The sequence below is a fragment of the Tiliqua scincoides genome, chromosome 6 (genome assembly GCF_035046505.1).
Source record: "Tiliqua scincoides isolate rTilSci1 chromosome 6, rTilSci1.hap2, whole genome shotgun sequence".
Lineage (NCBI taxonomy): Eukaryota > Metazoa > Chordata > Lepidosauria > Squamata > Scincidae > Tiliqua > Tiliqua scincoides.
In genome coordinates, this window is record NC_089826.1 from 6,997,838 (window position 1) to 7,012,071 (window position 14,234).

Sequence of the window (14,234 nt, forward strand, 5' to 3'; positions counted from 1 at the left end):
TTGCGAACATGAACTCTTCCTGGACAAGCTCACCTGGAGTCTGGTTAACAAGCTTCCCAGCTGCACGCAAACCTTCTTCAGGTAGTAATCAGAATGACTGTGTGCAACTGAAAGCTTGCCACTTTCCCCCATTAAAATTGGTTCAGTGAATGGTAACTTCTGAATTTTTCTAGGTTTTATTGTTTTCAGATGGGTGCTTGAGTGGATGAGTAGGTAGGTAGGAAAGTAAGTGGGTAGGATTAGCGATTTTAAGGTGCAGTGGCCTCTAGGCCATATGGCACCCTCCACAAGATTATGTTTCAAGCAGCTGTCTCTAGGTTATCACATTCAGTGCGTGAATAAACTTTGTTCTCCAGGTCCCTAACAGCCCCCATGGGATTAAAGAGGACAGCCAACGTTTTAGAGACCCAAGGCGGCAATTGCTTCCATAACTCCAGAGACAAGCTTTGTCGACAACAGCCTTTGTGGTACATCACGTGCTACACATAGTGCCCCTTTCCTGCAATTCAAACATTATGGGGTGAATCACACTACAGTTTCCAAACTGGTTTTAAAGTCAGTCCTTCATCCTAGTGAATCCTGGGGACCGTAACGTTGTGATGGGGGAGGAATGCCTAACAGAGAATTCATGGCACCTTCAACAAACTGCAATCCCCAAGATTCTTTGGCAAGAAGAGCCATACCAGTTAAACTGGAACAGAAACCAGTGTTTCACTGTAGTGCAGATCTACCCTTAGTGCTGATATTTTCATTTTAAAAATAAATGTGCGGTGAAGTGCTACTAATGCCAGGAATTCATGAAATGCAACATCTCAGGCTCACAGCCCTTCCTCTCCCCCCCTCCAGAGTTAAGTGGTAAAAGTAGTTGAAAAAGAAACCTTTGTCCTCTCCTCAAACAGTGTTACGCTCTATACAACAAGCCATTGCGTTGAACATCCTAGTCAATAGTCAAGTTACCGCAGTGAATTCAAGTACATTTAAGACATTTCAAAAGTGGAAGACCCTGGCTGGGAGTAACTGATTCCTAGGATCCGACAGATGGGAAAATGTGTGAGTCAAAAACATCGCTGCTGCCTTCAACTTAATTTCCTGTTCTGCTATTCACTACTGTATTTGCTTCTGGCTTTGAGGCACTCTCAACTACAGCCAGCTGGTAGTGGAACTAACTATGCTTTCAAATAGTAGTTTATTCCAGAAGAAAAGGACCTCACTTGTGTACTCTCTACACTGCCAGCTCAAGTGGCATAGCCAAGGGGGGCAGGAGGCTACATTGCCCTGGGTACCATGCCTTGAAGGGGTGTCTTAGAGGTCTCTGAACGGCACTTCTGTCCAAAACCAGTTCCTGCATTGCCAAGCAAGTTGACAAGGAACTCAGGGGAGCATTAAAGGCGGTGTCTCATGCAGCACAAGTGGTTGCTGTTGAGAGAAGCCAGGGTACGCACTCAAACTGTTGCTCCTGCCTAAAGGGGTGCTCTGGACCCCTGTGTCCTTAGCACCCCAAGAAGACTCAGGTGCCTATAGACCTGATGTCTGGTGGCTACATATCTGGCTAAAGACTGTTCCCTATTATTGCCTTTAACAGCCAATATACTCAGTGCTCACTGTGTTTCTACCCCTCCCTAGTTTACCATCTGCCCACCTATAAATATAATGGGATATCACACATGCAACAGAATTACATGGAACACCACAGACAGTGGGCGGGGAGATCTCATATTTTAGATTTCTCCTTGTGAAATTTATCTACCCCGCCCACAGAATACTAGCACCTCAGGGAGAAGGTTAGCCTAAAACCTGACATACCAATATGCCATGTGCAGGGAGCTCTCTCTCTCTCTCTCTCTCTCTCTGTGCATGCACATCTGTGAATGTGTGCGGGAGAATATGCAAACACATGATCCCTCCTCCACATGCAGTCTGAACCTGTACAGGCCAGAAAAGGATTCATCATGTGATCCTACTGCATGTGGGTTGGCTCTCAGATTTCATTGTGTGTTCAACAGAAGCAACTGCTGGTATTAATCCAATCTAGATGTCATCCTTGCCTGGAGGACCTTAAATCTATCCTGCACAAGACATTCAAGATGACTGCCAAAGGTTTTGCTAGCCTGGAGTTAGGACTATGTGGAGTGATCATTAAGGCTTCAAAAGCACCTCTATCTCTCTCACAGACAGACAGACAAACAGACAGACACAGAGGTGACAGCAAGTTTGTGTAAATGAAAAAACGCTAACAGCGCTGAACAGGCAATCAACACATGACCAAAGGCCCAATCCTATCCAATTTTCCAGTGCCAGTGCAGCTGTGCCATTGGGGCATGCACTGCATCCTGAGGTGGGGAGGCAGTCACAGGTTCCTCCTCATGGAATGGGAGTGTTTGTTCCTTTCCCTTGGGACTGCATTGTGGCTGCTGGAAAATTGGGTAGGATTGTGCCCTTTGCACCTGTGCATCTGCTCATTTGACCAAATCACCCATTCCTGGTGAGAGGGTGATCTGCAACTTGTTCCTGAAGCACACCCCAGATTTGTGTTGAGGGTGTTGGCACAGGAGGTTTGTACAAGTCTTTGCAAAATGAATGGAGGTGGTGCAAAACCAGCGTGTAACTGTGGGAGTTACACAGAAGAGATTCTGCCCCTGTTGAAACTTAGGCCCTGACTCCTTCAGTGTGTGTCAGATAAGGGAAAATAAAAACTGGCGGAAAAAAAAAAATCTGTTTCTGATGTAAGTTGTTCATATAGTTGATTTCAGTTCTATGCCACACCCTTGAGATTGTGTATTTTTTTCCATTTTTTGTTTTTTGTAAAAATCACATTATATACCACACTATACAATTATTATTATTAAATCTTTTTTCTTCTTTTTTTTCCTTTTTAAAAGAGAAAGTCTGACATCTAGAAATAAGAGGTAGAGCTACTCAACCTATATATATTTCCTGCTGCAGGAAAACAAATTTCATTTTCTTTACAGTAATTTTTTTTTTAAAAAAAAAAAAAGGTTAAAAAATTGACAAAAAATAAAAGTTGCAGGTTAGGCCCCCATAATTTAAAATGAAAATAATCTAGGAAAAAAAAAACAACACTTGCCAATGTAGCCGACAGGTAAGAGTCCATTAAAGTGTTACAGAATACAAGTTGCATAGGAAGAGGAGGAGAGGGTCAATTTCACACACTCACTACAGTGATGGCAAAACATATTTTCTGCGTGGGGACGTACCATTGTGTTTCCTTTGCTTGAGACTACAGAAGCAGAGGTGATGTTAAGAGCATGTTAAAATCAGCGACGCTTTGCAAGAGGAGAGAACTAGGGGGAAGAAATGCTGCATTAGCCTAGAGGTCAGTTTTGTTCTGGTAGACAGAGAATAATAAAAAAACAATTTTTAAAAAATCCCAAAGAAAAACACTGATTCACAACTAAAAAATAAGTCAGTTCTGCTGATGCTTCACAAAGCCATTGATAATATATCCTTAATACTTCTGCCCTCTGGTACAGAGCTCAGGAGGGGGGCGAACACACGTGTGTGACTGAGAAGGCAAAACCCCCAAAAAGTGTATTGGTCAGACGAGAAAGAATGTCAGCAACGGAGTGAGCAAAAATATATATACAAAAATAGAGGGAATGCAAGAAAAGTCTAGCAGGGGAGAGACAGCAACGTGTCTTGGTTTTACCTAGGCAGAGAGCATTCGAATATTTGGCTAGTATTGAAGAAGAAGAAGAAGAAAAAAGTAAAAAGTCAGTTCGGTAGAAGATTAAAGAACAAATTACAAAGTAGTTTCTGTTCCCTTGCTCCTCCAGAAATAACCACTGTCTTCAGGATCAAGCTCTATTCTAATTTGAGGCACTACTTTCACTGGAGTTCGTGGAGGGCTGAAGAAAGAAAGAAAACAAACATCATAAAACAAAACGTAGGCACCCAGTTTTATGGCATAGAAATCAGGGCTGGATGAACCCCTGCTAACTGGGTAAGAGGCACACTTTCAAGTGGGTGCTCCTCTTTATAGCAGGGGGAGAGTAACTGGCCCACCTCACCCCAGCAGTGTCTTTTCTAGTGCCTGTCTGCTGGTGTTCCTTTGCATCTTTTTAGATTGTGAGCCCTTTTGGGACAGGGAGCCACTAGTTGTTTGATTTTTCTCTGTAAACAGCTTTGTGAACTTTTAGTTGAAAAGCGGTATATAAATACTGTTGTTAATAACCACCACCACCACCACCACCAGGCCAAGGAATTTCTAGAGCAGCAATTTTCAACGTTTTTCATCTCGTGGTATTCTGAGACGGTGCTAAAATTGACAAGGCACATCACCTGTTTTTTGGACAAATAAAAAGGTACACTGCATTGCTGGGTGGGGGGCTCATATCCCCCAATGGCCCACCCCAAACTCCCACGGTATACCTGGGGAGTGTTTGTGGCACCCCAATGTGCCATGGCACAGTGGTTGAAAATGGCTGTTCTAGAGTAGTGGTTCTCACACATTTAGCACCGGGGCCCACTGGGACAGAATGAGAATCTGTTGGGACCCACCAGAAGTGGTGTCATGACCGGAAGTGACATCATCAAGCAAGAAAATTTTTTAACAATCCTAGGTTAAATCCTGCCCACACTTCCCCAGGAGTAAGTCCTATTTACTATCATTGTTAAAAGAACAGACACAGTAGCTTGTTAAAAGTACAGGTCTGCAACATTTCCCCAAATGCAGTCACATACCATAGTAGCATCAAGTCTAATGTATTAAAAATAAAATAATGAAGTGAATGGAGACCCACCTGAAATTGGCTCGCGACCCACCTAGTGGGTCCCAACCCACAGTTTGAGAAACACTGCTCTAGAGCAGGGGTCTCCAAACATTTTGGCCAGAGGGCCACATGAAATATCTGGCGCAGTGCTGAGGGTCAGAAAAAAATTTAAATATAAAATTTAAATAAATAAATTAGAGATGGAACTTAGATGAATGTATAAATGAATGAGTGGGCTCATTCACTCAGCCTCTCCGGCCGTCAGAACACCCTCCAGATGCAATCAGAGCACAGCTCTGGTCATGTTCAGTCAAGTGGGCCAGAGGCTTTCAGGGGACAAGAGGCTGGCCCCGGTCCGGATAGAGGCTTGCTGCGGGCCGCATCTGGCCCCCGGGCCGGGGTTTGGAGACCCCAGCTATAGAGCAATGACTCTCATACACTCTGTTTAAATACACTTAATACTAATAAATGTGGACAGCTGTTCACTAGATCTAGGTAGAGGGTGGATACCAATCTTTAAGCATTGATAGCTAACAGGAAAGCCATAACAGAGTTACAGGATGAGCACTTAAGCCTTTTTCTCCCACTAGCGAAGTAAATGGGATGAGCTTTTCAGCATTTTTCTCCATTACCAAATTAAATTACATAAGCCCCAAATTGAACAGGGCAGAAAAATGGGTATAAACAAATGCAAACCGATATGCTGATGTAGCACGATGGCTAAAAAAACTGCCTTGAATCAGGAAGCTCCAGGTTTAATCTTGTTTCTGCCATGACATTTCTTTAAGCAAACCATACTCATTTGGCTTCAGCCCCACCAGCTGCAATATGGATATAATAATGCTAGCCCCCTTACTTATATATGTTTGTTTGAACTGGATATAGGGAAATTTAACTCTCTTGTCCATGAGACTCAAGTCACGAAGACCACCAGTGCTGGACTAGAAATTGCCTTGACAAGTGCAGAGGGCTGCAAGCACCACTAAACTGAGCAGAATACTCAGGAGGGTGGCCCTTTAGTCCTTAATAATCCAAGTTGGCAACTGGCATAGAGAAACCGCCTTGGGTAACAACTGTTAACGGCATTTGATAATGCAGCCAACTCTCCTACAGTCTGAGTCGCCTTCCAGGTGGTGTGGTTTCAACAATCTCCACCCACAAACTCACTAAAATTTTTGCCTTTCACCAAACCTGTTAGGATGAGCTCTTGGCAAGAGAAGAAGCACCGGACCGGCTCAGCCAACTTAAACTGTCACCAATGCTGGGAAGAATTCAAAGCAGGTGATGCGTTTGTTGGAATTGGTGCAAGCAAGCCTGAAATTCCAATGGCAGTCTCCCATGGGAGTGGAGATGATGAGCTTCGCTAACTGGATGAATCTGTTTGCGATTCAGCGGTGGTGTTGCTTGGCACTGGGTGCAATTCCTTTTTCACAGGAATAGCTGGATAAACACCCACCTGAGACCCTCGAGAGCTGCTGTGCAATTCTATGCAATAACTTGCTCTTAAAAGCACTTCAGCTCTTTACTGCACCCGAGCCTGGTTTATACAGGCTCAGGCAAACACCATTTCTATAAAACAGTCTTAGCATTTAAGAAGGTAATTTCCTTTGCCAGGGTGCAAACTAATGTTTTGGTGACACCAAACATTTTGCTACAGTGACAAGCTGCACTAACATGTCAGCTTCTGTTTTATTTCTGCACAAAAGGAGGTGTTTTGACCCTGGGCAAAATTAGGTTAACATCAAAGCTTTCTTACATTTGCAGCCAGGGTACAAAGCCAACAACAGCTGGTACTTTGTCTGCACTGGAGATGCAATCAGATGGACTAGTCCCTGCTGAGTCACAAGAAATAGTGTTTGCATTAAGATCATAGATACAAAAAGAGCCTTACCTTGGCATTGTGTGGGAGTGGAGGTAAGGAATTTTATCAGCATGATGTATGGCGTTCAAGGAATGTTGGTGATTTTTCTCCTGTTTTAAAAGAAAAAAAGAGAGTCTTTTGTCACTGCCTGCAGCCTGAATACAAATTCCTTAGTGGTGCTCTGGTCTCAATCAAACAAGGGTTCAGTGCTGAACTTAGAAAGCTGCCTCATATGAAGTCCGGCCATCAGGTCAGCCTACCTCCTGCCCCCTCCCCACCCAGACACTCCTTTGTTCTGCTGCTGTAACTGCTGGTTAGGATTGGGTTGTAAATCAGAACCAATTCCAGGAAGCAAGGCTTAGGCTGTGTTTGTCCACACTCAGGAAGAAATGGAGGGCCTCACTCAATCAGAATGAGAGGACTAATTCAGACATCAGGAAGACTTCCTATTCACAATGTCCCATCTCCTTCACACATCTGCCGTCAAAATGGACAGTTCTGATTCCACCACAGTTACTTCTGAATCCTTCATCATCCTCCACTTCTGCACACAATTTGTGCAAATGTCTGCGGCATCAGAATGCTTTGATACTCACCTTTTTCCTATCTACCTGGCCAAAAAGACCTTGTCCCACACCCTATGCAATTAGCAGGCCTATCTGCCACTTCCCCACCTTGTTTTCCACCTACCCCACACCCCACAGTTTGCATGTCGTTCTCTCACACATGGTGCAATATAGAAGGACGATCTGATTTTTACTGCTGAATATTAGCTGGGCACCAAGACACAGAATTATCTTTGGATTTGAAGGCTTCAATTTGATAGCACAGAGTGAGTGAACTGGAGCTCAGAAGCATTATAAACTTGGAAAGAGCTACATGAAATGCCTTGAAGAACTGGACAACTCGCACAAGAGACAACTGAACATTCCCCAATGCATAGCAGGTGTCCAGTGTCCAGCTTAACAAGGAGTTAGTACGCTGACTAATTTCCAGAACTATCAGTGAAATCATTTGGGGTGAAGAACTGTCAATGTGAGTGTCATGCTACTTAGCAAATAAGCAAGTTTGCCCTCAGCTTAACAGTAAGGTCCCAAAGACGACCAGCCCAAGTGGACTTGACTGGTGTTTAGCACATTAAAATAGTGGCACATTCAGTGGCCCTCTTCTGCTCTCCAGGTGTTAGGTAGCCCAGCACAAAGTGACATCATGCCATCCTAGCTGAACACACTGCACTACAGAGAGTTCAGGGTAAAAAGCATGTGCTGCTCCCAGCTCCAGCACCTGCCAACCCAGGGCTGTAGATGACTGAACGGACGTAGTGAATGCAGGAGCTTGACGGTGCCTTAAAGGGCTTAGTACTTTGCCCACGCTGTCTCTGCTCTTTGCTTACTGAGGCAAGCCTGCTGCAGAGTCTTGCAGATTCACCTTGGAACAATTTATTCAGCTCCAAAATGTTTGCAAGCAAGCTTGAGCATGGGAATCACTTGTGGGAGAGCTTAAGAACACAGGAAGAAGCTTAAAAATCCATCTCACAGTGGCCAAGTAGATGTCTCTGGGAAGCTCACAAGCAGGGATGAAGTCAATAACCTTTCTCCACTCTTGCTCCCCAAACAACTGGACTCAAGTAGCACTGCCTCTAACCATGGAAGTCCTATTTAGCTAACATGACCAAGAACCTTCCCTATGCATTTTTCTAAACCCCCTTTAAATCTGTCTGAGCTAGTGGCTATCACTACACCTGGTGGCAGCAAATTCCATGTACTAATATCCATTGGAATTGTGCATTACAAAGGGACAGTGTTCAGATGGGCCCAAGTCAGGGTGGCCCAACATCTGTCAGCTGAGGGTTGCATGACCCTGGCATGATCCCCTGACCCAGAAGTAATTGGGGGTGACATGATGACATCACCACCAATTACTTCCACATTTTGAGCCGCCAAAGTCATTCAACACTCAGTTGAAGGAGGGAGAGGTGGCAGTAGGTGTGGTGGGGCTTTTCTATCTCCCTACTGTGCCATTCTGGCTTCTGAAAAACTACTGGAGTGGGATGAGGTAGGGGGCTGCACCAGAGCTTCCAGGGGCTGTCAAAAAGGGCCTCATGGATTGCATACGACCCATGGGCCACGTGTTGGACCACCCTGGCCTAAGTGAAGCAAAAATATATATATATATTCTGTGTCATCCACCATTGAGACTTGTTTCCTAAAATACTTAACACTTGGGTTATGTGGATAGAGAGTCAACCACGTATTCCTCTTCCCCCTGGTTCTGCTTTTACAAAACGTTTATCTCTGAGCTCCACACGATTCTTCCGCTTTGGAAAAGACACACACTGAAGCTTATGAGATTCATCATCGGCAAGGGCTTTGAGATTCTCTTCTTTTCAAGGGAGTAAAGCAATAAGAAATGAACATGGGAATAAGCAAACATGATGCCAGCATGTTCTTGTTTTCAGTGAAAAAAGGTACAATCATGATGTGACCATTAGCACTACCTGGAGACAGTACAAGGAGGAAGCAAATGTAACCCAAGCCACCTAAAGGAAGACAGCATGTTAACAGAGCTACGTGATTCACAGGATGACCTCCTCATAAAAGTAAGAAAGGACGAAGAGGACAAATATTATGCTTCTGGGTTTTGGCAACTGATTGGATCCTAAGGAGACAAACAGCAGGAGACAGTGTTGTTGCTTCTATAGACTGCAAACCGTAAGATTAGCCAGCAGGGAGGGAAACTAAAGGAAAGGGTTAAAAAATGAGTTAGAAGGTACATGCATTCACACACGGGGTGGGGGCAGATAGATAGATAGATATAAATATTGTGCCAGAAATGAGCTGGATGCTTTGGAAAGTTAGAAAGAGAGAGGGACAGTGCTAGTGACTGATCTTGCAGCAGACTGATCTCTTAGGACAAAAGCAATTAAAAGTGGAGGCACAAAGAAAGGAAGACTGAGGGGGGAACCACAAGAGATATATATTTTTAAAAAGTAAAAAATAATATTTAAAAGCCAACCAAAAAAAAGTGCATGCTGTATCAGAAGGCTGGAAAAAAAGCAGTAAAAAAGAAAAAAGAAAACAAACCAAACCAGGAACGAGTTTAAAAAGTATCAATAATTGTACAAGAATATATAGGTATCACTCTATATCTGCTTTTTGGCAGCGCAATTCAGACTGAAGCAGGCATGCAAGATGTTAGTTCTACTCACTGTCGGAAGGTTTGCTATCACTTAGGAAAGGTTCCTGTTCCATGATGTCCATTGGAATTTTAATACTTGGGACTTTTTCTGAGTAGGGGCAGTCAGACTGTGAAAAAAATGTGCACAAAAGTTCTTAGAATGTTTCCATGTGCTCAAGCTCGCTCTCTCTCTCTTACCAATTCCCATTGATTATCCACAGAGCATACCAGCCCAGCTCTGGCATTCAAGGGATTTTGCACCAGACTGTCATTGATTCAGTTCAAGTCCAGACAGTGCCACGTGCTGACCGCTAATGAAATAACCACATAATGCACTTTAGCGCACTTCACTGCTGTTCAGTTCACGCATGCACTTTGAATGAAACCTCTGAACCTTCAGTGTGCAGGAATATGCATTTGTGTGCTTTATTATATATCACATTTAACCTTCAGTTCCTCCAAGGTGCTCAAGGTAGTGCATGTGGGGTCATGAACTGCTAACAGTGCCAGATTTAGACTTGGTAAGGCCCTACGTTATATAAAGCTTGGAAGCCTCTTGTTAAAAAAAAAATTACACCAAAATTTGCTGCACATATATAGAGTGAGTGAGTGAGTCTATATCTATATATCTATCTATATCTATAGTATTCAGCACACATAACATTTTAAAAGACCCTCTCCACCTCCCCCCCCCCAAAAAAATCTGAATTTTTTTGGAGGGCCCTATGGATTATGAGGCCCTAAACCAGGGGTGCTCAAACTTTCAACTTTAGGGATGCTGGACCTTTAACAAGTGTATAGAAGAGAGATTTGCAGCAGGTGCAACTTGTCATCCCACAGATGACAAGCTACACCTGCTGAAATTCTCTCTTCTATACACTTGTTAAAGGTCCAGCATCCCTAAAGTTGAAAGTTTGAGCACCCCTGCTAAACTGTAGTTTTTTTAGCATGTGCCTAAATCCGGCACTGACAGTCCACAGTGTGAGAAAAGGTAACTATCCAGCTGCTACAAAGACACAATATTCTGCTAACTAGGCTAAATTAGCAGGCTTCCAGGAAGACCCGCTTCACTTCTCCAGAGGTGTACGAACACAAACAAGAAGCATTGCTATCATCTCAGTATGGTTTCTCTGCAGAGCAAGCACTACACCCCAAGGCCCTCTGTCTACCACATACGATGTGTTCCAACCATTTTATGGACAGGAAAAAGAGCCCTTCTAGGTTTCTGACAGGCAGGGAGTCTCTGAATGTTCTGAAGCCTGAAGCAAAAAAATGCTTCCATCACAAAAATACAACACATTGTCTCATGTGAACCTACCTGGCTTCTTAGACCTTTGGCTGAAACTGCACTCTTGGCTCCTCCCACCCTCTGAAGTTGGGCAGATAAACATTCAAAACAACGTCCTTTTGGCTACTAAATCCAGGTTTGGAATACAATTTCCTGGGATGTGCCCAATCCCCTACACTCCAGTCCATCTAGTATTACGTACAAACTTGCTTTTTTCAGGGGGCCTTTAGGACAAGAATGGAATCCACTGGCAACTGGTGCTGGTTTCCTTGACATTTCTCTGCTGTTTTAAGTTATTGTGTCATGTTTGTTTTGGTTTTACCTATGTGTGTTTGATGCTTTACTCTGTACCTAATGGTCTCAGGAATTACTAAATCCAAAATGGAAGGTATGTGGGTGAGTGAAGTCACCCGTGTGATAGCCAGACCACCATGCAGACATACTAAAGCTTCTGATTAATCTGGAAGCAACCGGCAATGTGTTTCTGGTTGTTAAGCAACCAAAACACACGCTTCCTTCTCCCCTCTTTTTTCCAGTTGGCAGCTGCCTGAATTCAGTGAGGACAGAACTTGCTGGAAAGTCATCCTTGTTACTGTGCTTTCATATGAAATGGCAGCAGAGAGGGAAACATCTCCACCTTATCTCTCTTGCAGCCTGTAACGACCAGATTGCACAGTTGCACAGACCACCTTCTAAAATGGAGCTTCAAAATGTAGTAGCCCTTAAAAAGTTTCTGTGGCTTCCACCTGCCTTTACACCAGGTTGAGACAGTGATGGTGGCATATTGAGTCCTGGGAAAAGAATACCTGAAGGCACAAGGGTGACAGATTTCTTTAAGAATGATCAATAATTCAACACATTCTAAGGCACAAGGTCAGGTTACAGAGTGTGCGAGTGGGGTTCAAAAACTTGAACATATTATAGACCAACAACAGCACGTAAAATGCAGAATATAACTGAACAAGTCAAATGCTTTCCCAAAAAAGGAAACAAAAGAAAAGACTCCAAAAGAACAAATCTTAGGTACTGAAGATGGTTGCAAAAGTACTTTTATATCCTAAAAAACAGTCTCCAAAGGAAAGGAGGAACAAAAACCATGATGGGGGAAAGGTACACAGAACAGAGTGATTAAATGGACAAGGAGGAGGAGGAAGAAGAGTCACATTTCAGTACATTTTGAGAAGGAAGAGGAAAGAAAGTTCTGGGAATTAAAGCCTCTTCCTGCAACTTGAGAAAGATATAAAGTTGAAAGGCAAAAGCTTGCATGGCTCAGTCGCTTCTTTGTATAATACTATCCCCCAGGAACCATTCATGAAGGTACAAATAATGTGCAAACTTGGTGCTTGTGGTTGCTGGCAGCAGAAGCTCCTTTCATCTTGATGGTTGAAGGACATGTCATTGCAATCATGGGAATTTTTACCAGCCATATCTGCAATCCCCTGGCCATGTGCTACAGCCAGCCACCTAAGCGGGTCACCAAGGGGACGCAAGACGAAAACAATTACTGCGAGACAGCCTCTTTCAAAGTGGACTGGAAATGGCAATTATTTCGGAGTCTACTGACCTTTGAGGCCATTACCTAAGTAGGAAGGGCTGTTGCTGCAGGCAGACAGACCGGACAGCTTGCTATGCGATGATCACACCGTAAACAGGCCAATGCATGTCTGGCCGGAAGCACAGGCTCCTCACTTCAGAGGGGAAAATTCCACAGGCTATTAGAGCAGGCTATGCGCTCACAAAAGCCTGCACAATTTCCCCTCTGGAAATCTGCCTTTGGATTTGGTGATGTTGCACCAAGGCAGATGCAACTTCAACTACAGGCTACGAGCAGCACGGCAATAGATGAACACAGGCTCGCAATGCCCCAAAGACTTAGAAGGCAAAATAAAAACCTGAGCAGGGCTGCGGAAGGGTAAGGAACTAGACCTGGGGCTGGAGCCCTGCCTCCTCCCCCAACCACTGAAAATGCCATGCACCCTTCACTGAGGGTTTGGACATTTCTGCAGGCAGAGTTGCACCCCTATGCGACTACAAAATACACACAGTCCTGAACATGAGCATCACCACAGAGCATCAAGGCCAAAGGTCTCTCTAGCCCTGCTCCCTGTTTCTAGCACTAACAGCATCCAGGAGCATCCAGCCTCATGGGTGGTGTGAGATGAAGCAAGGATGGTCAAATACCCAGTCCAAACCTGCATAACTGCTGCAAGCGCCAGCACAAGAGCATCAAAATAGGTTAGCAATGGCAAAAACGGCCTTACGTCCTCATTGTCACTGTCCAGGCTGCTCTTCTTCTTTTTCTTTTTCTTCTCATCCTCTTTCTTCTTCTTGTCCTTCTCTGGAATGACGTCATCAAGGAAACTGAGGTCATGCTGGGAGAAGAGGTAGTCCATCGCCTTTCTGACCGCAACGAGTGCCAAGATCTGACGGGACAGAATTCAGCACTCCCTTATTGACATGAAGCTGTTCACCCACCTCTGCTATTCAAGCTGACCTTCTTTTGCCACACCTTATCCAGCATGGGGCGTCTCTCTCAGCCTCCACTGGTAAAAAGAGAGTTAATGCATTCGAAAACTGAGCAGCAATTGGAACAGGCCTGTTTCACGGTGGAAATCAAATGCTCTGCCACTCAGATTCCAGGTCTCATTTCTCATGTCACCACAGGTCAGTGTTCACAGATAACCGTATCAAGGAGGATAGTATTAATCTACTGCAGCTATCTTGCAACAGGCAAGTTTGCAAAACTGCTCTATCTGTGTAGAAAACGTTATGGAGCATGAAACAAACCACGAGGGGTTAAAAATGCAAGGATTTATGGGCCCTCCTTTTAATTTATGTGAAAGGGACCTGAGTACATTGGGGTGCTCCTGGCTGCAAGCTGTAACAGGCTAACTGCCACATAATCACACTTCAAAATAGCTCCAGTAACAGATGCAAATACAGGAAATGTAATATCTTTATATTAGACCAGGCGTGTCCAAACATTTTGGCAGGAGGGCCACAGCATCTCTCTGATACTGTGTGAGGGGCCCGGAAAGAAAGAATTAATTTACAATTTAAAATTTGAATAAATTTACATAAATGAATATACTAGAGATGGAATTTATATGAATGAATGACGGACTTGGAATAGCTCAAGGCCTATAAAAGGCCTTGCACAAAGCAAGGCCGGCCTTTC

The 14,234-nt window shown here is 44.0% G+C and overlaps 1 protein-coding gene across 1 annotated transcript in view; it reads right to left on the bottom strand.

Moving 5' to 3' along the window:
* Positions 1–3,040: 3,040 nt before the first annotated feature.
* Positions 3,041–14,234, bottom strand: part of SLC4A4 (solute carrier family 4 member 4) — a 207,368-nt gene continuing 196,174 nt past the window's right edge. The window contains exons 23-25 of the mRNA XM_066632671.1: positions 13,318–13,479; positions 6,622–6,701; positions 3,041–3,866 (exon numbers count right to left, since the gene is read on the bottom strand). Of these exons, the coding sequence (XP_066488768.1) occupies positions 3,761–3,866; positions 6,622–6,701; positions 13,318–13,479 (348 nt within the window). The 3' untranslated portion in view covers positions 3,041–3,760. The remainder of the gene's footprint in view (positions 3,867–6,621; positions 6,702–13,317; positions 13,480–14,234) is intronic.